At 42.5% G+C, this 27,883-nt stretch overlaps 1 protein-coding gene across 4 annotated transcripts in view; it reads left to right on the forward strand.

The window, feature by feature from the left end:
* Window positions 1–27,883, forward strand: part of ARIH2 (ariadne RBR E3 ubiquitin protein ligase 2) — a 77,244-nt gene that overhangs the window by 19,962 nt on the left and 29,399 nt on the right. Inside the window, exon 2 of one of the 4 annotated variants that reach the window (XM_053599105.1) lies at window positions 14,578–14,623. The exons of the other annotated variants lie outside the window; for them this stretch is intronic. Coding sequence (XP_053455080.1) covers window positions 14,585–14,623 — 39 coding nt within the window. The 5' untranslated portion in view covers window positions 14,578–14,584. The remainder of the gene's footprint in view (window positions 1–14,577; window positions 14,624–27,883) is intronic. 4 annotated transcript variants of the gene reach the window in all.

Genomic DNA, 27,883 nt, shown 5'->3' on the forward strand with positions numbered 1-27,883 from the left:
AATTTTTTCTTGTTGCTACTTGTGGGTAAGTATCTTCAGATTTGACCTAGCAACACTGTTTGTCTGCTGAACAATGTCTGGTTAATATTTTTTGTGAGCTGATATCAGGTTTCTTTGCATGCCTATATATATAGAATCTAAATTAAATTCTTATGTTTCAAATAGTTGGCTGTTAATGGGAGTGTTGACAAATTCATAGTGCTTTAGTCTAGAAGTCTGATGCGTGTTTTACTGCTGTATAAATTCATTTTCAAAAAAGAGATGAGAGGCCAGGCTTGGTGGCTCATGCCTATAATACTAGCACTCTGAGAGGCCAAGATGTGTGGACTGCTTGAGCTCAGGAGTTCATAACCAGCCTGAGCAAAAGTAAGACCCCCTCTCTACTAAAAATAGAAAAACGAGCCAGGTGTTGTGGCTGAAGACTATAGTCCCAACTACTTAGGCTGAGGCAAGGAGATCACTTGAGCCCAAGAGTTTGAGGTTGCTGTGAGCTGTGATACTACAGCACTTCATTCAGGTTCTGTCTCAAAAAAGAAAAAAAAGATGAGAAATGTCCAGAGTGACATAGAGAATTGCATGGGTACAACTAAGTGCAAAGGGCTCTGTGCTGTCCATAACTCAGTGGTTAGGGAGCTGGCCATATACTCTGAGACTAGTGGGTTCGAACCATCCTGGGCCTGCTAAACAACAGTGACGACAAAAACAAAAAATAGCTGTACCTTGTGGCGGGCGCCTGTAGTCCCAGCTACTTCGGAGGCTGAGGCAAGAGAATCGCTTAAGCCCAGTAGTTTGAGGTTGTTGTGAGCTGTGAGGCCACGACACTCTACTGAGGGCAACATAGTGAGTCTCTGTTTTTAAAAAAAAAAAAAACTAAGTACAAAGTTGTCCCTGTCTTGCTAGCTTAGAAAGGTTATCGTTGGCTGGGCGCCTGTGGCTCAAGCAGGTAAGGTGCCAGCCACATACACCTGAGTTGACGGGTTTGAATCCAGCCCGGCCCGCCAAACAACAATGACAGCTGCAACCGGAAAAATAGCCCGGGTGTTGTGGCAGGCGCCTGTAGTCCCAGCTACTTGGGAGCCAGAGGCAGAAGACTCACTTGAGCCCAGGAGTTGGAGGTTGCTGTGAACTGTGATGTTACAGCACTCTACCCAGGGCGACATCTTGAGGCTCTGTCTCAAAAAAAAAAAAAAAGGTTCTCGTCATCACTATGTACCTGCCACCGTATCCATCATTCTCACCACCTTCTAGAAAAGAAGCTCTTCATCAAATTCAGGATCAGTTTTCATTCTAATCTTCTTAGTTTGCTTTTTCCACCTTAGCAACCTGACCATGTGTAATGAAGGGGTGATTTGGCATTTCTGTTGTAGTCTTGAATTTATACATAAATTTTTCTTGTCAGGATGTTACTACAAGCTGGGCATGGTGGTCCAGGCCTGTAGTCCCAGCTGTGGATGCTGAGGCAAGAGGATTGCTTAAACCCAGGAGTTTGAGGTTGCTGTGAGCTATAATGCCAGGGCACTCAACCCCAGGGCCACTGAGTGAAATTCTGTGTCTCAAAAGAAAAGAAAAGAAAACATCATTTCTGTTTTCATTACCTAAAATAAATTTTCTTCCATGTTTATTAACCTTTAGGCCTTGTCCATATTCATCTATCATGATTTATTCATGAAACCAGCACTTAACAGTACCTACTGTGTACTATGTGCATAATAGGAAAAACAGCTGTGAACAACAGAGGCAAAAATTTCCTACCCTGGTGGACCTTATATTCTAGTTATCATTGTATACATGCCTTTATATATTCTGCTTTTTTCGTGTGTATTTCAGACATTTCCTTCTGTTTTTACTTTGTCCTCATAAGTGATTTGTTCTTGAACCATTATTTGCTTGAGCTTTTCTCATTGGGCATTTAAGTGAGTATTAATGAATTACATTTGTTGGGGGACTAGTTATATTGCTGTGTCTTCATGGATGTGACTTTTGTGTCCATTGGATCTTATCCAGAGCTTGGTCTAGTAGTCAGATGATTGCGTTCCAGTCCCATTTCTGCCATTTGATATAATGTGACCTCACTCAATCCCTTGACATCTCAAAGTCTCAGTTTCCTAGTTTATAAAATAATAATACCCCTTTCTCAGAATTAAATGTAATAATAATGCATGTCAAGTTCCTGGCACATGAATATTGAAATAAATACTACTTGGTCATTGTAGAGGTGGCAGAGCGGAGTAATGGGAATAGTGTTTGCTTTGGTTCTCAGTTTTGTGTGTCTTTTATCTTAGGGTAGGAGCCACAAGGAGGAATGTTCTGGGCAACATATTCCTGATTGGTGCCTCTGACTGTACATATGTTATAGGATCATGTACTTTGTATTATTTTGTCTTCACCTAGAGCCTCTGGTGCCCTTCTTCAGGGACCCACCAATAAGACAAGTAAAAATAGCACAAAATAAATTTTGATTAGGGTCAAAAGGAGGATACAGAGGAATATATAAAGCCTGTCCTTGTATTTCTGGTTGACTGCAATGTTTGGTCTTCTCCCTATTTAACCAATAGTACTACTTAAGGAAGTACTTAGTTGATTTTGGAGTCCTTGTTATTGAGGCACCCTCTTAGTTGTTTTTTAGCTTTTGCTTTGTTCCCAATCTAATCTTCTTTTTCTACTTTGTTTTTGCCCCTGCTACTCTAGGAAAAATTTGAAGGATTACATTTTTCTGCATAAAAAAAAGAAAATTGTAGGAAAGATTTGGGAAAGGTACAGAGAGAGGAGCATCTTGTTCATCCTGAAATGTGTCTGCCATGTGTCTTTATTAAACTGAAATGAACTGTCAGAACATGAAGCTTATATTTTGTTCTTTTTCTTTTAATTATTACAAATCTTTATAAACATGAATTGTTTCACAGTGATAACTGTAAGTTATCAACTATAGAGAAAAATACAGGTAGGATGAGCAAGAGGAGGGTTTAGAGACTTTTTTTTTTTTGGCAGTTTTTGGCCAGGCCGAATTTGCAGGTTTGAACCCACCACCTCCGGTATATGGGGCTGGCGCCCTATTCCTTGAGCCACAGGCACCGCCACTGTGTTTAGAGATTTTAACAGAATAGAGCTATTGGTGAAAGTTGTTCTGTTTGACTAACAGTTTCTTTCTTGGTCAGCTGTACCCAATTTCATTTTTTTTTACCCCTTATTTTAGGTCTAGTTTCTTCAAAGCTCTCATCATTTCCCAGTTTGTATATAGCATTGCATCCTTTAACAAGAAGTATTTCTAATGCCATCAAGCTTGGGGTCTTGGATTGTCTTTTTTTTTTTTAGAGACAGAATCTTACTTTATCACCCTTGATAAAGTGCCGTGGTGTCACAGGTCACAGCAACCTCCAGCTCTTGGGCTTAGGTGATTCTCTTGCCTCAGCCTTCCAAGTAGCTGGGACTACATGTGCCTGCCACAATGCCCGGCTATTTTTTTGTTATAGTTTGGCCGGGGCCAGGTTTGAACTGCCACCCTCAGTATATGGGGCCGGTACCCTACTCACTGAGCCACAGGGGCCACCCGGATTCTCTATCTTAATTATTGGTGCTAGAAACAAGAGGATTTACCCTTGACTCCCAGCTCTGGTGAATCCCTCCCTAACTCCCAGACCGAGTCCATCACCCTTGCCTCTGTACCACAATGTGCGTGTTTTTTGGTAGGAACTTAATGATTGTCAGATTGTTGTTTGTAAGCTTGGATATGAACTCTTTAGAGATAGAAGGCCACATTTTTTTCTTTGCTTATCAGCACCTTTGTTATGTTATGTTCAGTAAATGTTGCTTGTTGTTGATCTGACTGTTTAAGCCTGGGATAAAAATACAAAACTTGAGAATTTAACTCTGAAGCTCTACTACTGTATACTTCCATTTGTAAACAGAAGATAATTCTTGTCAAAGGGCTTTTTTATGAAGTCAGCTGACCTCCAGAGATGGTATAGACCTAACAGATATATGGCTCCCAACTTGTGGCACATTTCAGAATTAATTTTGTTAATTCTGATATAGAAACTTGAATTTCATGCAGTTGTAATGAAATAATCTTCAGGGATGAGGCCAAGTCCTTTTATATTCAAGTAGAAATACAAAATGTGAAGGGATTCAATTTATTCAATTGAATAAAATTGTGAGAAAGAAGTGCGTGCTTTCTTTGACTGCTGAAAGAACATGTCTAGAGTTTGGAGTGTATTGGTTTTGTCACCAGGGTGGAAGTAGGATATAAATCCCAACTATACTTACAAGTTGGATAGGCTCTCTGTAGTATTTTTAATGTCTAAATGTAATGTAATTCAGTGATTATCAAGATAAAAGTGGGTTCTAGAAACCTAAGGAAGAAGGTTTAACCCCCAGTGAAAGCTCTCCTTTCCTTCTCCTTGCCCTCTGCAAGGTTTTGTTTTGTTTGTTTGTTTGTTTGTTTGTTTTTTTTGTAGAGACAGAGTCTCACTTTATGGCCCTTGGTAGAGTGCCGTGGCGTCACACGGCTCACAGCAACCTCCAACTCCTGGGCTTAAGCGATTCTCTTGCCTCAGCCTCCTGAGTAGCTGGGACTACAGGCGCCCGCCACAACGCCCGGCTATTTTTTGGTTGCAGTTTGGCCGGGGCCGGGTTTGAACCCACCACCCTCGGTATATGGGGCCGGCGCCTTACCGACTGAGCCACAGGCGCCGCCCCCTCTGCAAGGTTTTATACTTGAACAACACCCTGCCTTATGCTTTTGATCTGGGCAAAGCTAAGAAGAAAAAACAGCACAACTCAACAATTTGAGCTGCCGGGTGGTCTTGTTAAGGCTCCTGACCTCACCCCTCCCCAGCTTTCTCAAAAGAGGCATGCAAGTCTTAGGTGACTTGGAAACGCCTAGAAAAATTCCATTCTTTTTCTTTTTTTAGAGACCGAATTTCACTTTTTCACCCTGGGTATAAGTGTTGTGGTGTCATCGTTCTTATTTTGACATGTATACAAACTTATTTAGAGGTTATACTGTGCTGAGTCCTACTATGTTTTTATTTTCCTGTTTAAAAGATATTTACTTATGAATAATTAATAAATGAGTATTCCTTAGTGAAAAAGTGCTTAAAGTGGGTCCTCTGTCATTAGTAATAATGAATAGCTGTAAAGATGAATAATGGTATCTGTAACCATAAGTACTAAATGTTTTTAAATTAAAATAAAAGTTTTATACCATCCACTTTTCAGGGATAGTTGATATGGCAAGTGAGACATTGCTTGGTGGATTCCAACTTCTATGGCTGTCATCCTGAAAAGTTTGGAATTTTATGATACTGCAGTAGAACATACCACATCTTTTGTTTTCAAGCTTATTAACATTGACTTCTGCTTCCAGATGGTTGGCTGGACTCAGCTTTATCTCCTCTCAGTTTGTTTTTGTTTGTTTGAGTTTTTGAGACAGAGTCTCACTTTGTTGCCCTTGGTAGAGTGCCATCAAGTGATCCTTTTGCCTCAGCCTCCCAAGTAGCTGGGACTACAGGTGCCTGCCACAACGCCTGGCTATTTTTTGTTGCAGTTTGGCTGGAGCCAGTTTGAACTCGCCAACCTCAGTATGGGGCCAGTGCCCTGCTCATTCAATCACAGGCACCACCTGCCCGGCCTTATTTGTTTGTTTTTTCATATTCACATGTCTGTAGTAGTTTTATTTGCAATAGCCAAAAAAGGGAAATACCCAAATATCCATAAACAGATGAATAAATAAATTGTGACATATCTATAGAACAGCATACTTCTCAGCAAAATGAAATGAATGAACCACTCCTTTAGGATCATTGGTAATCTCAAAATAAATATGCCACATAAGGGAACACGGGGGGAGGAAAAGAGTAAAGGCTTTATGATGTCAATCTTACAAAGTTCTAGAAAATGCAGACTAGTTAGTCTGTCATAAAGGAAAGTAGATGAATGTCTAGAATATTGGAGAGAGATTATTAAGGGGGCTGAGGTAGGCTGGGCAAGTGGCTCACGCCTATAATCTTACTTTGAGAGGCCGAGGTAGGTAGATTGCCTCAGCTTAGGAGTTTGCGACCAGCCAGAGCAAAAGCGAGACCTCGTCTCCACAAAAAATAGAAAAACTAGCACCAATAGTCCCAGCTACTCGGGAGGCTGAGACAAGAGGATCGCTCAAACTCAGGAGTTCGTTTTTTTGAGACAGTGTCTCTCTATGTCACCCATGGAAGAGTGCCATGGCATCACAACTCACAGCAACCTTAAACTTTTGGGCTCAAGTGATTCTCTTGCTTTAGCCTCCCAAGTAGCTGGGACTAGAGGCACCTGCCACAACGCCCAGCTAGTTTTAGAGATGAGGTCTCATTCTTGCTCAGGTTGGTTTTGAACTCCCGAGCTCAAGCAGTTCACCGGCCTTGGTCTCCCAAAGTACTAGGATTACAGGTGCGAGCCACCGTGCCTGGCCTAAACTCAGCAGTTTGAGGTGGCTGAGAGCTAGGTCGCTGCAGCACTTTACTCAGGGCGACAGAGGGAGATTGTCTCAAAAAGGGTGGGGGCTGTGATAAATATGGAGGTCCCTCTCTATTTTTAAATACCTTGAAAATGAAAGTAAAGACCCTTACATGTTATAAACTCATATTATCAAAGAGAATGGATTGGAAAGGGGTGTCATATGGGGACATCATTGCAGATGGGAGCCAGTTTGTCCAGCAAATTTTGAAGAAGGTGTGGACTCTGATTGACAAAGGCTGAAAGAGATGAGTTGTGCTCCAAATGGAGATATTAATTAAGGGTCTGTATATGGAACAGTTGACCCTACCCCCCACTTGGTTTCTAGGCCAAAAAATCTACTTATTTGAAAGAAATAGGGCTCTTAGAGTGTGAGATTTGACTGAACTTGTTTATCATTTTGGGCATCTATGAGTCTTGAATAATAGCTGCTGCTGAGTATTCACCCTAAAGGAAAGCTTAATTAGTTCACAGATTCTCTTAATATATACAGAGCTTAGGGTTCATTTTTCTATTCTCTCCCCCCTTTGAAAAACATCTTCATGAGATTAACCAGTTAAAATACCGTTTATTTGCATTTAGTACACTCACGATGTTGTACAAGGAACCATCTCCATCTAGTTCTAGAATATTTCCATTACTTTAGAAACAAACTCTCATTAAGTAGTTATCCCACTCCCCTGACCCCTGGCAATCACTAATCTCCCTATCCCTGTGAATTTACCTATACTATCTATGTAACAAAAATAGAATCATGGGGGCGGCGCCTGTGGCTCAGTCGGTAAGGCGCCGGCCCGGCCCCATATAACGAGGGTGGTGGGTTCAAACCCGGCCCCTGCCAAACTGCAACCAAAAAATAGCCGGGCGTTGGGCGGCACCCGTGGCTCAGTCGGTAAGGCGCCGGCCCCATATGCCGAGGGTGGCGGGTTCAAACCCGGCCCCGGCCAAACTGCAACCAAAAAATAGCTGGGCGTTGTGGCGGGCGCCTGTAGTCCCAGCTGCTCAGGAGGCTGAGGCAAGAGAATCGCGGAAGCCCAGGAGTTGGAGGTTGCTGTGAGCTGTGTGATGCCACGGCACTCTACCGAGGGCCAAAAAGTGAGACTCTGTCTCTACAAAAAAAAAAAAAAAAAAAATAGCCGGGCGTTGTGGCGGGCGCCTGTAGTCCCAGCTACTCGGGAGGCTGAGGCAGGAGAATCGCTTAAGCCCGGGAGTTGGAGGTTGCTGTGAGCTGTGTGAGGCCACGGCACTCTACCGAGGGCCATAAAGTGAGACTCTGTCTCTACAAAAAAAAAAACAGAATCATGTGGTCAGTGACCTGTGTGTGGCTGTTTTTACTTAGCATAATAGTTTTGAAGTATCCAAGTTGTAGCATTTAGCAGTACTTCAATCCTTTCTATGGTGACCCTTTGTCTCTTAATGTGAATGGCTAAGCAAGAATCACCAGACATTTGAGGAAGACATACAAAATAAACACCGAAAAATTGAAACAGACCAGTAGTTTTTTTGAAGAAAGTGTTACTCTGTTTCCCAGGTTAGAGTGCCATGGCATCAGCCTAGCTCATAGCATCCTTAAACTCCTGGGCTCAAGAGATCTTCCTGCTTCAGCCTCCTGAGTCTGGGACTACAGACACCTCCCACAACACCTAGCTAATTTTTCTTTGTTTTGTTTTGAAACAGAGTTTCAATCTGTCACCCTGAGTAGAGTGCTGTTGCATCATAGCTCACAGCAACCTCAAACTCTTGGTCTTGAGCAATCTTCTTCCCTCAGCCTTCCAAGTAGCTAGGACTATAGGTATGTGCCACTATACCTGGCTAGTTTTTCTTTTCTTTCTTTCTTTTTTTTTTTCCATAGAGACGGAGTCTTGCTCTTGCTCAGGCTGGTCTCAAACTCCTAAGCTCAAGCAGTCCACTAGTGTCAGCCTTACAGAGTGCTAGAATTATAGGTGTGAGCCACTGTGCCCAGCCAATTTTTCCTATGTTTGATGGCAGTCTATTTAGTATTCTCTGGAATATTCAAGATGTGGCATCCATAAAATATTCAGGTACCATCAGGAAAAAATGGTGGGGGGAACCAAAGCTTAGTTATTGGTTTGCCAAATTAAAAAATGTTCTATAGATCAGAAGATAAAAATCAAGAAAATCTCCCAATATAAAGCCAAAATATGTGCAAAAAATAGAAAGAAAAGAGAGAGACATTGATCAATCTAGGAGTTCCAGCATGTACTAGAACTGAGGTGTGAACCTCCATTGAGTCTCACACTCAGGAAGCTGAGGCAGGAGAATCGCTTGCACCCGGGAGTTTGAGGTTGCTATGAGCTAGGCTGATGCCATGGCATTCTAGCCTGAAAAACAGGGTAAGAATGAATGTACAGACCTTGGAGGTACAAACAGAAAATTGAAGGGATGGCTAGGCACTCTGGCTCATGCCTATATTCCTTGGGAGGTCAAAGTGGGAAGATTGCTGAGGACAGGAGTTAATGACCAGCCTGAGTAACAGAGAGACCCTATCTGTACCAACTTTTTTTTTTTGAAACAGAGTCTCACTCTGTCACCCTTCATAGAGTACTGTCAGGTCACAGTTCACAGCAACCTCAAACTCTTGGGTTTAAGAGATTCTTTTGCCTCAGCCTCGCAAGTAGCTGGGCCTACAGGTACCTGCCACAATGCCTGGCTATTTTTAGAGATGGGGTTTTGTTCTGGCTCAGGCTTGTCTCAAACTCATAAGCTCAGGCAATCTACTCATGTCGGTCTCGCCGAGTGCTAGGATTATAGGTGTGAGCCACTATGCCCAGCCCAAATGTTTTTTAAAAAGCCGAAAGGAGGAAAATATTAAAAACATAAAAGAAAATTTCTGGGAGCCAAAGAGAGGTACAGTCTGCAATCTTTATATCGAAAGAGTCTGCCCATTGCCCAGAAGTATAAATAAAGATCCATTACAAGAATAATCACTGCAATTTCTTTTTTTTTTTTTTTTTAGACAGAGCCTCAAGCTGTCGCCCTGGGTAGAGTGCTATAGCATCACAGCTTACAGCAACCTCCAACTCCTGGGCTCAAGCGAGTCTCCTGTCTCCGCCTCCCAAGTAGCTGGGACTATAGGTGCCCGCCACAATGCCCAGCTATTTTTTGGTTGCAGCTGTCATTGTTGTTTGGCGGGCCCAGGATGGATTTGAACCTGCCAGCTCAGGTGTATGTGGCTGGCGCCTTAGCCGCTTGAGCCACAGGCGCCAAGCCAATCACTGCAATCAGAACAAGGATAGAGAGAAAGCCTTTTTATAAAGTAGGCTTGGCACCCATAGCTCAGTGAGTAGGGCACCAGCCAAATACACCAAAGTTGGTGGGTTCGAGCCCGGCCCTGGCCTGCTAAACAGCAATGACATCTGCAACCAAAACATAGCCGGGTGTTATAGTGGGTACCTGTATCCCAGTTACTTGGGAGGCTGAGGCAAGAGAATCGCTTAAGCCCAAGAGTTTGAGGTTGCTGTGAGCCGTGATGCCATGGCACTCTACTAAGGCAACATAGTGAGACTGTGTCTCAAAAAAAGTCCATAAAGTAAACTGGGTCTTCTACAAGAAATGGGAATCAGACATCTTAGCAGTAGCAGTGAGAACCAGTAAAGAGTAGAACAACAGTCTCCAAAGTCTTGAGAAAAAAATGATTTTGAACCTAAATAGAATTCTGCTGTTGTAAAATAAACTCATTTTCCGAGATACAAGGACTTGCAAAATGTGTCCTCCTTTGTATCTGTTTTTTTTTTTTTTTTACTCACCAGTATACTAAAGGGGATCCTTGTACTTTTTTTGAAGTTGTTACTTGAATATGAAAACCAAAAAATAGAAAAAGAATGTAAGAAATGGTTGAACTAACCTAGTAGTCTAATATAAAGTCTCATGATTTTCAGCTTTACAATAGGTCTAGAAAACATTCAACCCAAATTTGAACAGTTTTGGTGATATTTAAGAAAATAAATTCATGGGTAAGAATGGAGTAGATACCATGTAATAGAACAAAGAAGCTAGACAAATACCATAGAATGCGGAAGAAACCTTACTTATTACAAGGGTGAAGAGGTTAGAATTTTCACACAAAGCAGAAAACTACACAAAGCATAATTATGTAAATATAATATAAAGCCACATGTGGCACAAATTTTAGTAGTTGGTGTTGAGTAAATAATGTAGTTGTGCCTAATATATGAACGTTCTCCTTTGGCCCCAGGGAAGTGATTTTGGACCCACAGGGAAGAAAATACAATTCCGTTCTTGTGAACAGTATTGTAAAGTTTACAAAGTTTCAAAGGTAACTGATACAAGAACTAAAGATAGTGATTTATACATCATAAAGTTGGAATTGGAGAGGGAGAGGTAAATAGCGTATAAGTTAAGCTAAGTCAACTTAGAGTTATGGATGTACTCTCAGTGACATTGGTAACAACGAGAAAAACTTTGACAAATGACAGGAATAGATTTCTTCTCAGTAGGAAGATAGTTGCTTGTGGAGAGGAGGGAGAACCATGTTCCTTTTCATCAAAGTGGCTTTTTTTTTTTTTTTGAGACCAGTCTCACTCTATTGGCCAGGCCAGACAGCAGTCCCATCAGTCTAGCTCACAGCAGTCCCATCAGTCTAGCCTCATACTCCTAGGCTTAAGTGATCCTTCTCCCTCAGCCACTGGAGCAGCTGGGACCCGGGTAGAGTGCCGTGGCATCACAGCTCACAACAACCTCAAACTCCTGGGCCCAAGTGATTCTCTTGGGATGCTCAGCATCCCAAGTTTCTGGGACTACAGGCGCCCACCACAACGCCCAGCTATTTTTTTGGTCTGGGCTGGATTCGAACCTGCCAGCTCTGGTGTATATGGCTGGCGCTCGAGCCGTCTGAGCTACAGGTGCCGAGCCCTCAAAGTACTTTTTTGAACCATTTGATTTTATTTGTTCATTGGCAGTTGAGGTTAGTTAAGAATTGTTTCCCAATAAACAAGTCTCTCCAGAATTTCTTCTGTTTTAACTTTTAGGTAGATGCTAGAAGAGATGGGGAAAAAATAGTTGGACCTCTACCTTAAATCTCTTTGTCTTTAATTTCTGTCTTCTCTTTTTTTAGAATGGCAAGAGAGGAGGTATAAATAAATAATAAAACCTTTTCTACTTCTCATTCATATTTTTCTTATTTATCCGTTGAAGACACCTCTTTGATCAAGGTACCTCTTTGCTCTGCTAAAATCTTAAAGTGGATTCTTTAAGCTCCAGCCTGAGCTCTTTCCTATTGCTCTTGTCCCTAACCTGTATACTTGCAAGATCGCTCCGTTCTTGCAACCTTCAGGAAACACCTTAGTCTGCCATCCTTTTTACCTTTCTCAGAGGAGCTGTATCTGGCTTCTGCTAGCTTGCACATCCTTTTGGCTTAGAAGGCCTTTATCCCTTTATATGCTCTGGAGGAGGGTATAGGTGTCTGGTTACTTGGGGCAGAGGGTCATGTTAGCATATAGGACTTAGTGTTGGGACTAATACTATTCCAGGTTCTTGATTTTGGCAGAAAAGGAGACAGTCAAAACAGCCCTTCTATTCTGTTTCTTTCTGTTTATGCATAAAGATTATAAAAATAGTGTTATGTGTTGTTGTTTTGCTCTCTCTCTCTCTTTTTTTTTTTTTTTTTAAGAAGGAGTTTGGGTGGCATCTGTGGCTCAAGGAGTAGAGTGCCAGCCCCATATACAAGGGGTGGTGGGTTCAAGCCCAGCCCCGGCCAAAAAAAAAAAAAAAGAAGTTTCAAGCTGTTGCATTGGACAGAGTGCCACGGTGTCACAGCTCACAGCAACCTCAAACTCTTGGGCTTAAGCTATTCTCTTGCCTCATCCTCCCAAGTAGCTGGGACTACAGCCACCTGCCACAATGCCTGGTTATTTTTGTTGTTGTTGTTACAGTCGTCATTGTTGTTTAGCTGGCCCAGGCCAGTTTGAACCCACCAGCCGTGGTGTATGTGGCTAGTGCCCTATCCACTGAGCAATAGGTGCTACACCCAAAATAGGGTTATGTGTTTTAAACACAGTTAAGGAGGTAACTAAGAATTGCAGTCAGTTGGGAAGAAGCTCTGTCATCGAACATACTGTTGGAGTCTGTGAATTGGTCATTAAGATATGTGTTGGTCTCTGAGGGTACTCTTTCTGGAGAAGAGGGGGGACCTGGATGGTACTCGCTAGCTGGTATTTCCTCTCTTTGTCTCCTCATAGTAGCAGTAGCTGGAAGAATCAGCATTTTTTGAAGTCATTTTTGGACAGGATGGTGTGTGGCTGTAGCCTACTGTATATAGTTCATTTGATATCACTTCTATCTCCATTTCTTTTGATTTTGGTTGCTGGACATGACCTTGATTTGCTGAAGTGGTAGTCATCCTGCTTATGTGGCATCTCCCTAGAAATCTGTTAGAATTCTAGAAGGGTCAATCAGCTTTTTGTACTAATTACTTCATGGAAGATTTTCAGTTAAATATACCCCAAAAGAGTTGGCTGGGATTTACTTTACAGTAACCTAGAGGGAGAGGGAAGGGCTGAAATGGAGATACATTTGGCTTGGTTATGAGTCAGTTGATGTTAGAGCAGGATGATGGGTACATGGATTTTATTACTTTTCATTTTTATAGATGTTTGAAATTTTTCATAATAAAAAGTGTACCCTCATGGTTAAGGAATGATGACTTTCATATTTTTACATCATCGTATTTTATATAAATAATTTTTCTTTTTTTTTTTTTAAGAGACGGAGTCTCACTTTATTGCCCTCGGTAGAGTGCCGTGACGTCACAGCTCATAGCAACCACCAGCTCTTGGGCTTAGGCAATTTTCTTGCCTCAGCCTCTCGAGTAGCTGGGGCTGCAGGTGCCCAGCTATTTTTTTGCTGCAGTTTGGCAGGGGCCAGGTTTGAACCTGCCACCCTCGGTATATGGGGCTGGTGCCCTACTCACTGAGCCACAGGCACCGCCCTGCATAAATAATTTTTCATTGAGTGAGACACTTTTTTCTTTTATTAATTGAGAAGTCTCAGTTTGTCACCCTTGGTAGAATGCTGTGGCATCTTAGCTCATAGCAACCTCCAAGTCTTGTGCTTAAGCAATTCTCTTGCCTCAGTCTCCCTAGTTGCGGGGACTACAGGCGTCCACCACAACACCTGGCTATTTTTTGTTTGTTTGTTTAGTAGGCCCAGACTGGGTTCGAACCCACCAGCCCTGGAATATGTGGCTAGCACCCTAACCACTGAGCTATGGGTACCCAGCTGAGTGAGGCACTTTTTGGTATTGATTTTAATGACCAGGGACCATAGCAATTAGGACTAAATTAAGGTTGGACTGGTGAGAAATCTTCAAATTTGTGTTTATTAATCAGATTTAAAAGCATGTTTAACATGTGGTTGTCTTGACTATAAGTAGTCAGCCCTCCCTGCATGGACCTGTAAAGAAAAAATGAAAGGGGGCAAAATTATGGTCCAGTGCCAGAGAGTTGACCTTTTAGAGCAGTGGCTCTCAATCTTCCTAATGCCGTGGCCTTTAATACAGTTCCTGTGGGTTGTGACCCACGGGTTGAGAACTGCTGTTTTAGAGGCTGAGAGTAGGTGTAGGTGTGATCTATGGGAGGAATAAAATTCTCCCACTTAAATAAGGGATGAACCTTGTCTAAGATCAGAAGCCTTCTGGGACCCTCTATCAGCCACCACTACCAGTGTTGATATTGTCCCGTTCCAGGCTGGTGTTCACCTGCTCCTTTCTCTGTGCTTTAACCTTCTTATCCCTCTAGTACATTCTTGCCTCCCTCCCTACCATCCCTGGCCTCCAAGACCTCTGAATTCATCCATCTTGATCTTGTTACGCTGGTTTTCCTATATCATGTCCCTTTCTGCCCCAGGCCCAGAAGCTGGCCCTCAGTTCACCCCTTTTCTTCATTTCTGCTTTTTAGTGAGTGACCACTAGTGTTTGTTAGCAAATGTGATTGGACCATGAAGTGGTTTAACACAGGCTGAGGCATGAAGAACCATGTAGGTTTAAAAGATTTCAGGCAGTTGGCAAGTAAGAATTCTAAATAAAAATTGAAACTACCACCTGTATTTTTTCAGGCCGTTGATGCTCACTGCCATCAGCTGCATCCTCCCTATGGCACTGGTAAGTGTGGGAAGGGCTGGTGACAGTTTTGGTGGGCTGCTGGATTTCTTTTTTCTGGGGGAAAAAAATCTATGTATAAGCTATGTTGCTGAGTTGTCCCTTAGGGCTGGACAGCTTAAACCAGCTATAGGATACTATAAAGACAAAGAAGAAACTGACCATGTTCATAGATTTCCTTGGGGAACTTGTCAGGAGCAGAGGTTATTCAGTGTGTGCCTTGACCGTTATATAAAATGAGTATGTTCTATGCATTATTTTGAATATGAAACATATACTATCCAAGTGCTTTGGGATGTCAGGTAGTAACTTTTAAATTTCCTGAAACTCTTAACATATTTTTTCCGAAGATAAGATATTGGCTGTGTACTAAAAAGGGTCCTGAATGTAATAGTTGCTTAGTGTTTCCTTCAGTAGCAGGATTTATCTGCCTCTGGTCTTTGTGGTCAGGGAACTCAAATGGTTGTTCCACTGATTAATTTAAAATTTTGATATAGACTTACTTGAATATGGAGAGGAGGGAGGAAATAAATTTCTGGATTTGTGGCTGTCAGTTACTAACAAACTTTTGGTGGACTTGGGACGCATGATTTGAAAAATGATTTCACCACAATTTACTTTCTGCTTAGGGACCTAGTGGAGAAAGTATACCCTGAATAAAGTTGAAACAGAGTGGGGCAGCAAGTCACAGAATTGCTGGTGTAAGACCACTACCAAATTGTTACTAGAGTCACCCAAAACTCTGTAGTTGTCTCCTACTAAAGAGTGGGTCAGAGGGCACAGAGATTGAGAAGTTTTATCTCTTACTAAAGTAGTCTCCATTCTAAGCTGCCAGTTTGATTTAATTTCCTTAGTCTCTAAAGCCCTCAGATTGTGGACGAAAATGGCTTCAGAACATTTTATGAAATGCTGAGGTTGTAGATTTGTGCTCTGCCGTGTCAGGAACTGCCTATTGGTAATTGTGGCTAAAGCATTCATTTACACTTTATCTCTTTGAGGAAATCTTAGCATCATTGCTCCGTGTCCTAGATTTCCCCCTGGCCTACTCCCCCTGCTTTTGAAGAAGGCATAGAATAGTGTGACACACATTTACTATGTTATTTAAAAAACAGAAAAGGGAACTTTACTCCTAAGCAACTGTCTACTCCTTTAGGTATTTATGCCTAGTGTAACCAAGTGGTAACTACTGAACATGTTTGAGGGCCTGTGTTAGAAAGATGTTCTTCAAATTTATTTGACAAAATATAGAGGGTAACAGATGTTTGCCTATGAACTTTGGAAAATACCAGAATCTAAATCCTCTTGCCATGCATGTAGCTGAATGCTTCTTGAAATAAAGATATGGAAACCATCTGAGGGTGTTGAGATTGTAAATGCAGTGACAAAACAAAGCCTATAGGTCAATATTTTTCAACCTTTTTTATCTCACAGCACACTTGAACCTATAGTTAAACTTTCCGCAACATACTTAAATTATGTTGATTAAAAAAAATAAAAAAAGAATATACTTACTGTGCTTTGAACTTCTTTGGAAAATAATTTAATTAATGATCTTTAAAAATCTCTGTGGCAGGGCTGGGCACAGTGGCTTACACCTGTAATCCTAATACTCTGGAAGGCTAATGCAGTGGGTGGCTTAACCTTAGGAGCTTGAGACTAGCCTAAGCAAGATCCCATCTCTAAAAATAGCCGGGCGTTGTGGCAGGTGCCTGTATCCTACCTACTTGGGAGGCTGAGGCAAGAGGATTGCTTGAACCCAAGAGCTTGAGGTTGCTGTGAGCTATGATGCCATTGCACTCCACTGAGGGTGACTGAGATTCTGTCTCAAAATTAAAAAAAAAAAATAATTCCTGGCTTAGTGCCTGTAGCTCAATGGCTAGGGCACCAGGGCACCAGCCACATACACTGGAGCTGGCGGGTTCAAATCCGGCCCGGGGCCTGCCAAACAACAATGATAACTACAACCAAAAAAAAAAAATAGCCAGGCATTGTGGCAGGTGCCTATAGTCCCAGCTACTTGGGAGGCTGAGGCAAGAGAATCACTTAAGCCCAGGAGTGTGAGGTTGCTATAAGCTGTGGCGCCACAGCATTGTGCAGAGGGTGACATAGTGAGACTCTGTTCAAAAAAAAAAAAAAAAAAATCCTGGCAGACCTAAGATGCCCACTCATGACACACCAGTTGAAAGTCACTGCTATAGGTTATGAAGAGCATGTCTAGGGCAAATGGCAACCAAAAGGAGAAAGTTCCCCACCAGTGTATGACCCACTATAATGCAGGTTAGGAGGGTACAGGGAAAGAAGAAAGAAAGGTAGGGAAGATGAGCTGCTCTTGGCTTCTGCTCTGACCCCATCTTTGACCCTGTAACAGCCTTCTGTGGACTATCTAGAAACTTGAGGGCACCCTTCACTCTTAGATGAACTTTATACTTACCCCCATTTCCCACTTGTTCAGTCTTCCTCCTTTTTCCTGTGTTCATTAAAATGAGAGAGGACTTTGTGGATTACGTTCACACACTGTGGTACAGGCATGCACGAATGGAATTGCTCAAAGAAAAGCCAGGGAATGAGAAGAAGGCAGGCCTGAGAGCTGTGCCTCTGGAGCAGCCATGTTTAAGGATCTGGTAGACTGGGAGCAGAGCGTCCAATGGAATACTAAGAAACCTTGGTCAGGGAGATGGGGAAAGAGCCAGAGAGAGTGTTATAAAGTAACCAGCATCATCACCCATGTGGAAATGATACTTTATACTAAGATTCACAATATATAATCAGTTAACTTTTGGTTAAAACTATTTTTTTTTGCCATTTTTGGCCAGAGCTGGATTTGAACCCACCACCTCCAGTATATGGGGCTGGCGCCCTACTCCTTTGAACCACAGGCGCCGCCCGGTTAAAACTATCTTAAAACTGTAATGGGGGCTCGGTGCCCGTCGCTCACTCTTAGGGTCCTGGCCACATGCACTGGGGCTGGTGCGTTCAAATCCAGTCTGGGCCTGCTGAACAACAATGACAACAATAAGGATAAGAAAACATAGCCAGGTGTTGTGTCAGGCACCTGTAGTCCCAGCTACTTGGGAGGCCCAGGCAAGAGAATTGCTTACGCCCAGGAGTTTGAGGTTGCTGTGAGCTGTGATGCTATAGCATTCTACTAAGGGCGACATATTGAGATGCTGTCTTAAAAAAAAAACAACTGTAAAGGGGCGGTGCCTGTGGCTCAGTGAGTAGGGCGCCGGCCCCATACGCCGAGGGTGGTGGGTTCAAGCCCAGCCCCGGCCAAACTGCAACAAAAAAATAGCCGGGTGTTGTGCCGGGTGTTGTGCCGGGTGCCTGTAGTCCCAGCTGTTCAGGAGGCTGAGGCAAGAGAATCGCTTAAGCCCAAGAGATGTAGGTTGCTGTGAGCTGTGTGACATCATGGCAGTCTACCGAGGGTGGTACAGTGAGACTCTGTCTCTACAAAAAAAAAAAAAAAACTGTAAAGAGCAATTTGTCATTTTGAGGATTATATGTAAAAAAGTCAAAGTGAAGGGGCAGTGCCTGTGGCTCAGGGGAGTAGGGCGCTGGCCCTATATGCCAGAGGTGGTGGGTTCAAGCCCAGCCCCAGCCAAAAATGCAAAAAAAAAAAAAAGTCAAAGTGAGGTATTTGACACAGTAGTATGTTGTGACGTGTGATTATGTAAATGACTGCCATTGAGTTAAATTTAGCAAACCTTACCCCCAACTTCTATTATGAAACATTTTAAACATACAAATGAGTTTAAAGAATTGTATAGGGGGTGGTTCCTGGGGCTCAGTGGTTAGGGTGCCAGCACCATATACCAAGGGTGGCAGGTTCAAACCCGGCCCTGGCCAAACTGCAACAAAAATATACCTGGGCCTGTGGCAGGTGCCTGTAGTCCCAGCTACTTGGGAAGCTGAAGCAAGAGAATGGCCTAAGCCCAGGAGTTGGAGGTTGCTGTGAGCTGTGTGACGCCATAGCACTCTACCAAGGGCGTTAAAGTGAGACTCTGTCTCTACCAAAAAAAAAAAGAATTGTGTAGTATAGTCCCAGCTACTTGGGAAGCTGAGGCAATAGAATCACTTAAGCCCAAGAGTTTGAGGTTGCTGTGAGCTGTGACACCACGACACTACTAAGGGTGACATAGTGAGACTGTCTCAAAAAAAAAAAAAGAAAATAATTATATTAAAAAAAAAGAATGTATAGTGATAATCCATATATCTACCATCTATATAATACAATTGATAATGTCTTGCTACATTTGCTTCATCACTTATTCGTCAGTCAGCTTTATTTTTTAAACGGCCTTATTAAAATATTTATATACCATTAAACTCATCCATTTTAAAGTATATCATTTTATGAGTTTTAGTAAATTTATATAACTGTGAAACCATTACAACAGTCCCAGTTTTAGAACATTTTTGTCACCTAAAAAGTTCCCTTGTGTCTGTTTGCAGTAGTCAACACTCCCAACCCCAAGCAACTACTGATCTTCTGTTTTTATAGTTTTGCGGGTCCTAGAAATTTCATATAAATGGAATCATACAATATGTAGTCTTTTGTTGCCTGGTTCTTTCTTTTGTTGCCTGTTTTGAGGTTCATCCGTATTGTATTATGTGTCAGTAGTGTGTTCTTTTTTTGTTGAATAAAGAGTTTTGATTGAATATACCACATTTTTTAATCCATCCATTCATTAATTGGTAGACATTTGGATAGTTTCCTATTTGTGGCTATTATGAAATAAGCTGCTATGACCATATCTAGGGCTTAATGTAGACAATATATTTTCATTTCTGTTATATAGATAACTAGGAGTGGGATTGCTGGGTCACATGGTAAGTCTCTGTTTAACATTTTAAGAAAGTGCCAACCTTTTTTTTTTTTTTTTTGTAGAGACAGAGTCTCACTCTATTGCCCTGGATAGAGTGCTTGGCATCACACAGCTCGTAGCAACCTCCAACTCCTGGGCTTAGGCAATTTTCTTTTTTTTTTTTTTCTTTAGTAGGGACAGAGTCTCACTTTACTGCCCTCGGTAAAGTGCCATAGCATCACATGGCTCACTGCAACCTCAAGCTCTTGGGCTTACGTGATTCTCTTGCCTCAGCCTCCCAGCAGCTGGGACTACAGGCGCCCACCACAACGCCTGGCTATTTTTTTGTTGCAGTTTGGCCGGGGCTGGGTTTGAACCCGCTACCCTCGGCATATGGGGCCGGTGCCCTACTCACTTAGCCACAGGCGCCACCCCTGGCTTAGGCAATTTTCTTGCCTCAGCCTCCCAAGTAGCAAAAGTGCCAAACTTTTAAGAAAGTTTTCCAAGGTGGCTCTATTATTTTACATTCCCACCAGCATTATATAAGGTTCCAGTTTCTCTACATCCTTGATAACCTTTGATATTTTTGGTCTTTTGGATTATAATCATTCTAGTGAGTGTGAAATAGTATTTTGTGGTTTTGATTTGCACTTCCTAATGATGTCATTATTCATTAATGTAATTATTGATCTTTCCTTGTGCTTCTTTGCTCTTCATACCTGTTTTTTTTTTGATACAGAATCTCAAGCTGTCGCCCTGCGTAGAGTGCTATGGCATCACAGCTCATAGCAACCTCAAAGTCTTGGGCTTAAGTGATTCTCTTGTCTCAGTCTCCCAAGTAGCTGGGACTACAGAAGCCCACCACAACGCCCAGCTATTTTTTTGTTGCAGTTGTCATTGTTGTTTTTAGCTGGCCTGGGCTGGGTTTGAACCTGCTAGCCTTGGTATATGTGGCTGACGCCCTACCGTCTGAGCTACAGCGCCGCCTCTTCATACATTTTTTGTGGTAAAATTTTCAAATCATTTGTCCTTTTTTGTGGATTTGTTTGTTTGGAGACAGAGTTTTACTCTGTCACCCTGTGTTGAGTGCTGTGGCATAGCTCACAGTAACCTTACTCTCCTGGATTCAAGTGATCCTCTTGCCTCAACCTCCTAAGTAGCTGGAACTACAGGTACCTACCACAACACTCAGCTATTTTTTTTAGACACAGAGTCTCGCTCTTGCTCAGGCCTGTTTTAAACTTGTGAGCTCAGGTGATCCACTAGCCTTCGCCTCCCAGAGTGCTAGGACATTTGTCCATTTTTTTTTGGCCAGGGCTGGGTTTGAACCCACCACCTCCAGCATATGGGACCGATGCCCTACTCCTTGAGCCACAGGCGCCGCCCGACATTTGTCCATTTTTAAAAATTGGGTGTATGTCTTACTGAGTTGTTAAATGTTCTTTATGTATTCTCTCTCTCTGAAGCTGTCGCCCTGATGGCATCATCATAGCTCGCAATAACCTCTAGCTCCTGGGCTCAAGCCATCCTCTTGCCTCAGTTTTTCTGTTTTTTATTTTTTTTTAGACAGAGTCTTATTATGTCACCCTCGGTAGAGTGTAACCTCACAGCAACCTCAAACTCTTGGGCTTAAGCGATTCTCTTGCCTCAGCTTCCCAAGTAGATGGGACTACAGGCGCCCGCCACAACGCCTGGCTATTTTTCTGTTGCAGTTGTCGTTGTTTTAGCTGGCCCAGGCCAGGTTCAAACTTGCCAGCCCCAGTGTATGTGGCCAGTGCCCAACCCACTGACCTATCGGTGCCACTCAGTAAAGTATATTATTAAAATACATTTTAGCTATTTAGATTTTTCTTTTGTTTGTTTCTGTGTAGAAATACATTTGATTTTTGTATATTGGCCTAGTGTTTATTACCTAAGTTCATTTATTCTAGTAGAACTTCTGTAGATTCCTTTAGGATTTTCTTTTTCTTTTTTTTTTGGGGGAGTGGGGGGATTTTCTACATAAACAGTCATTTATCTAAGAATACAGACAGTTGCTTTTTTCCCCCATCTATATGCTTTCTTTCTTTTCTTCTTCTTCTTTTTTTTTTTTAGAGACAGAGTCTTATTTTATTGCCCTCGGCAGAGTTCTATGGCGTCACAGCTCACAGCAACCTCCAACTCCTGGGCTTAGGCCATTCTTTTGCCTCAGCCTCTGGAGTAGCTGGGAGTAGAGGCACTCGCCACAACGCCCGGCTATTTTTTTGTTGCAGTTTGGCCGGGGCTGGGTTTAAACCCACCACCCTGGGTATATGGGGCCGGCACGCTACCCACTTAGCCACAGGTGCCGCGTCCCTTTTTACTTTTTTGACCGAGTCTTACCTGGTCACCCGCCATAGAGTACCGTGGCATCTTAGCTCATAGCAACCTCAAAGATCCTCTTGCCTCAGCCTCCCAAGTAGTTGGAACTGCAGGCACCTGCCATAATGCCCATCTATTTTTTTCAGAGACAGGGATCTTGCTCTTCCTCAGGCTGGTCTTGAACTCTTGAGCTCAGGCGATCTGCCCACCTCGACCTCCTAGAATACCGGGATTATAGGTGTGAGCCACTGCACCCAGCCATATGTGTGACTTCTAGTATAATGTTAAATGAAATGGTGAGAATGTACATCCTTTAAATTTTCCTGATCTTGGCATTGTCTATTTTATTGTAGAGGATGATGGTTTTCATAGATGCCCTGTATTCCTCTCAAGGAGCTGGGACTACAGGCACCCTCCACAATTCCCAGCTAATTTTTCTCTTTTTAGTGGAGATGGGGTCTCAGTCTTGCTCAGGCTAGTTTGGAACACGTAAGCTCATGTGATCCACTCACCTTAGCTTCCCGAAGTGCTAGTATTATAGCCATGAACCACTGTACCCAACCTTTTTCAGACTTCTTAAGGTAGACTCTTATGGCATTCGTTTTTCGACCTTTTCTTGTATAAACGTTTACAGTTCTAAATTTTCCTCTAGGCATTATATTAGCTGCATCTCACAAATTTTGTTATGTGGTATTTTCACTATACAGTTCAAAACATTTTCTTTTTTTTTTAGTTCAAAACATTTTCTAATTTCTCTTGTGATTTTCTACTTTGACACATGAGTTCTATAGGTACATAGTAGAACCTCTGTAAGTCAATCACCCACAGTAAGAAACTGGTTAATATAAGAAATGAGACCTGCTGTACTGATATCTGTATGCATGTGGTGCATCTCTGGTCTATGAAAATTAGGTCAACTTAAGGAGGTGGTCAGCTATGGAGGGTCTCCTCTATGTACTTTGATTTCTAAATATTTGCTATAAAGAACATTATTGGCAGAGAACAGTTAAGGAAAACATATTGGAGGTATTTGCATCATTCATTCTGTTTCTGGAGGGGTTGTTCAGTGGTGGGTCCTGATGACTCTTTTCTACTAAGGCTTAAAATTTGTCCTGTGACTGTACTAGAGTGGTAATGGATTTTAAGCAAGGTAGGAACAGATCCTGACAAGGTGTAAGGGCTCTGTAAGAATTATGTTGTTATTACTGTTACACAGGGGTGCCAGGAAGCTCATCCTGAGGTTAGTGGAGTAGAGAGGTCCAGATAAGAAACAAGCAATTGAAATTTTCCATTTTAGGTGATAGTGATGCTCTTCTGATAGGAGTACTGGGGAGAGGAAGAACTAGATCCCAGCACTCCGGGTGGCCAAGGCTGGTGAATTTCCTGGGCTCAGGAGCCTGAGACCAGCCTGAACAAGAGTGAGACCCCATCTCTGCTTAAAATAGAAAAACTGGCTGGGTCTTGTGGCTGGTGCCTGTAGTCCCAGCAACTATTCAGGAGGCTGAGGCAAGAGGATCTCTTGAACACAGGAATTTGAGGTTGCTGTGAGCTGTGATGATGCCTCGGCACTCTACCCCAGGTGACAGAGAGAAACTCTGTCTCAAAAAAAAGAGAGAGAGCGAGAGAGATTGGACAATAGAAGTGATGATGAGAGAAGGCGCAGTGGTAAAGAAGAATGAGACATGGGGAAAACGCCAAGGGTCCTACCTTGGGCAGAGCGGGAGTGTGGTGCCCCCCACTGCCAAGATGAGGAGACCAGAGGAACAACATAGTTAGAATACCTAATTCATTACAGAGATCAAGAGCAGGTAGTTAAGATAAACGGAATTTAAATGTCAGATTCTATCAACAAGATAGCATGAGAAGTATTTGTTGAGTTTGGCAACAAGATAATTTATATTGCCTGGTGCATATATTATACACCGTCAGCAATTCTGAGTAGATTGAAATTTAATTGAAATCAATATCTTATCGAATTATGAACAAAATTGAATTAAAATCAGAAATAATCCACTAATTTTTTTATTTCCGATTTTGACAGAACCACTAAACCTTCTAAAGTATTAATATAAATTATTAATACTGAGAATAGCTTTAATGTGTAGTTTATCATGATGTGGAGGGTAAGTGGAATAGGAAAACTTTATCTCTCCTATTGAGAATTATTATTTAAATTCATTGTAACTGTTTTTGAGTCATGGTTTTGTGACTCTCCAAAGTGGCCATGAAAGAGACTCCACCAGTCTGGGATTTGCTGTTTATTTTAGACAGGAGTGAGATTGGGAATAGTGGACTCAGGAAGAGGTTTGCTAGAAACAGTGACCTATTGAAAGCGACCCTCTTTGGCCACTTAGATGGAGAAAACATCTTGGTGATTAGTGACTCAAAGTAATCTGTAATTACCTTAAGACTCATACCTTTTGTACAAGAAATTGAATTCTTCGTTTGTAGAATTCCTTGGTGTTTCCAGAAATAGAAAAAGCCTTCATAAATAAATATGACTTTAATCAAGTAAATGCTGTGAAAGCTATGTTGATCGGTTTGATCTAACCACGACAGATTGTATAAAAAAAAAAAATCAGCACATTGTACCCCACATATGTGTGAATGTATTCATGATCTAGTGTATTTGACTTACTAAAAATAAATAAATAAATAAATATGACTTAATGCATTAATCACATGTTGATCTAACAGAACTGCGATTTTACACATCATTGGTTGTATATGTTCCTTCCCAAGTCAATAGTCTTTTTTGACTTTCAGTCGTTGATTACTTCCCTCTACCCATTTTCCTTTCAGAAAAGGTTTGGAGGCTGGGCGTGATGGCTCACGCCTATAATCCTAGCACTGTAAGAGGGATGGCCTGAAATCAGGAGTTCAGAGACCAGCCTGAACAAGAGTGAGATCCTGTCTCTGCTAAAAATAGAAAAAACTACCCAGGCGTTGTGGTGGGCTCCTTTAGTTCCAGCTGCTTGGGAGGCTGAGGCAAGAGAACCACTTGAGCCCAAAAGTTTGAGGTTGCTATGAGTATGATGCCATGGCACTCTACCCAGGGCAACAGAGTGAGACTGTGTCTCAAAAAAAAAAAAAAAAGATAGAAAAGGTTGGCTGTCTCTTTATAAGTTATCTTCTTGATAATTCTTAAATCCTAACTATAAACAGGTTGTTACTTCCTTGCTCAAAACAGCCCAGCAAGAGTTCTCCTGAAACAGATCTTTTCTCAAGGATAATGGGTGGGGGTAGAAGACTCTTCTCAGGTGTAAAAGTATTGACTGTGAGATTCAAAATGTATTGTTGAGCTCTTTGAGCATGAAATAGTAATGGTGTGAATAATAGTTCTTTCCTGAGTAAACTCAGCTGTTTGTATTCAGAAGGGATTTTTTACCTTGAATGTGGCTTGATACTATTCACAAACTTTATTCTGTTCCTCTAACCAGGAGGTAAAGGTGGCCACCTTGTCCTCTGGAATACTGCTGGGAAAACTGAAGGGGAGGGGCAAGTCAGTCTCTTTTGTGTCCCAAATAATGGAGAGAGTGGCCTTCCTGCTTTGACCCCTTTTAAAATAAATTCTTCTAAAGTACCATTCTGTCTTTGTCTTCCTACATCTCTGTGCTGCTTTTGCTTATTGGGCCTTTGGAACCTGGCTTTCCGATAGATCCTCTCTGGTGAATATTATTGGGTGAGGTGCAATCACACCACAATTTACCTTAATTAATAGTCTCAGCATTCCTGCAGAAGGCTGCTGGGAGATGTATACAGCTTATGCTTGTGTGTGCCTACAATCTTGTATATATTGATGTATTTTTGCCTGTTGGCACTAACAGAATAAATTGACCTGAGTCCACTGTCAGTATTATAAAGCGATAGGTGTATCTTCTCTTTATGTTATTTTTTTTTCCTTTCCTGTAGCTCTTGGAGTTGTTGTTGTTTTTTTTTTTTTTTAGAGACTGAGTCTCACTTATCGCCCTCAGTAGAGTGCTGTGGCATCACACTGCTCGCAGCAACCACCAACTCCTGGGGTTAGGCAAGTCTCTTGCCTCAGCCTCCTGAGTAGCTGGAACTACAGGCGCCCTCCACAACGCCTGGCTATTTTTTGGTTGCAGTTTGGCTGGGGCCGGGTTTGAACCCGCCACCCTCGGGATATGGGGCCGGCGCCCTACCCACTGAGCCACAGGCACCGCCCCTCTTTACGTTATTTTTTTTTTTTTTTTGTAGAGACAGAGTCTCACTGTACCGCCCTCGGGTAGAGTGCCGTGGCGTCACACGGCTCACAGCAACCTCTAACTCCTGGGCTTCTGCGATTCTCTTGCCTCAGCCTCCCGAGTAGCTGGGACTACAGGCGCCTGCCACAATGCCCGGCTATTTTTTTTTTTGTTGTTGGCAGTTTGACCGGGGCTGTGTTTGAACCCGCCACCCTCGGCATATGGGGCCGGCGCCCTACTTGCTGAGCCACAGGCGCTGCCCTCTTTACGTTATTTTTGCCAGAACTCTAATGAGCTAGGATATTCTGAGTTGGTCATTAACAGACTGTAGTCATCAGGAAATTTTTGGTTTCATTGTAGCTGTTCTGAAACCGCTGTTTGTTAGTGCTGTTGAGATCAAGGGATCAGACCAGGTGTGTAGTGTTAAGGTATCTGAGGTATTAAGAAGTGGCTGCTGGACATTGCCAGGACTCCTGGGTTTTCTTGGTAGCTAGTTCGGTGCCTTTGGTAGGGCTTGGCTGCCATTGTGTACTGAGACATTTAGATGTCAGGACAGAAAGCAGTAAGTATAAGGCTGATTGGGCACCACTGGGTAAGAGAAGACAGAAAAGGTTCCAGCAAGGAGTTCATCCAAAACAGTACCACTGTTAATGTTATTTATTTATTTATTTTTAGAGGCAGGGTCTTACTTTGTCACCCTCGGTAGAGTGCTGTGGTGTCACAGCTCACAGGAGCCTCCAGCTCTTGGCCTTAGGCGATTCTCTTGCCTCAGCCTCCTGAGTAGCTGGGACTATATAGGTGCCCTCCACAATGCCCGGCTATTTTGTTTTTGTTGTTGCAGTTTGGCTATGGTCGGGTTTGAACTCGCCACCCTTGGTATATGGGTCTGGCGCAATGGCTCATGCCTATAATCCTAGCATGCTGGGAGGCTGAGGCCAGTGCATTGCCTGAGCTCGCGAGTTCAAGACCAGCCTGAGCAAAAACAAGACTCTGTCTTTACTAAAAATAGAAAAACTGAGACAAGAGGATTGCTTGAGCCCAAGAGTTGGATGTTGCCATAGCACTCTACCCAGGGTGATAGCTTAAAACCAGCTTTACTGGTTTTGAACTCTGTCTCAAAAAAAAAAAAAAAAAATTGTAGACAAAAGCTACATTCAACGAGTTGTTAAAGTTTAAACAAGATATCTTTATTGAGTGACACTTGTAGCTCAGTGGGTAGGGTGCCAGCCACATACACCGAGGCTGGCAGGTTGAAAGCCAGTCAGGGTCTTCTAAAACAATGACAACTGCAACAAAAATAATAGCTGGACGGCTTGGCGTCCGTAGCTCAGTGGTTATGGTGCCAGCCACATACACTGGGGCTGGTGGGTTTGAATCTGGCCCGGGCCTGCTAAACAACAATGACAACTGTAACAAAAAATAGCTGCGTGTTGTGGTGGGCTCCTGTAGTCCCAGCTACTTTGGAGGCTGAGGCAAGAGAATCACTTAAGCCCAAGAGTTTGAAGTCGGTGTGAGCTGTGACACCACGGCACTCTACCCAGGGCAACAGCTTGAGTATCTGTCTCCAAAAAAAAAAAAGTCTTTATTAATTTTGTGATGGTGTGTCTATTGGGGATGAATGGTTTTGTTATGGACAAAGAAGAAATACCAGCTATAATTCAGGAAACCGAGGTCTGAAGTCTCTGTGGTCTTCAACAAGAATATATCATAGCAACATGCTGGGGGGTCTTGCATGGAAGGGAAGTGAGGACTCCTGTTCTGGGTGAAGCAAGCTGTCTTGAGCCCTTGGTTTTCTCCAGCTATATCTAGACTGTAGGACAGAAAGCCTTTGTAGTACTCTGGGAAGTGCCCTTGCATCTATCTGCTTGGCAGGAGTGACTTGAGGTATAGAAGTGGGGATCACTTGTTGGTCA

Source organism: Nycticebus coucang, chromosome 8 (assembly GCF_027406575.1).
Source record: "Nycticebus coucang isolate mNycCou1 chromosome 8, mNycCou1.pri, whole genome shotgun sequence".
Taxonomy (NCBI): domain Eukaryota; kingdom Metazoa; phylum Chordata; class Mammalia; order Primates; family Lorisidae; genus Nycticebus; species Nycticebus coucang.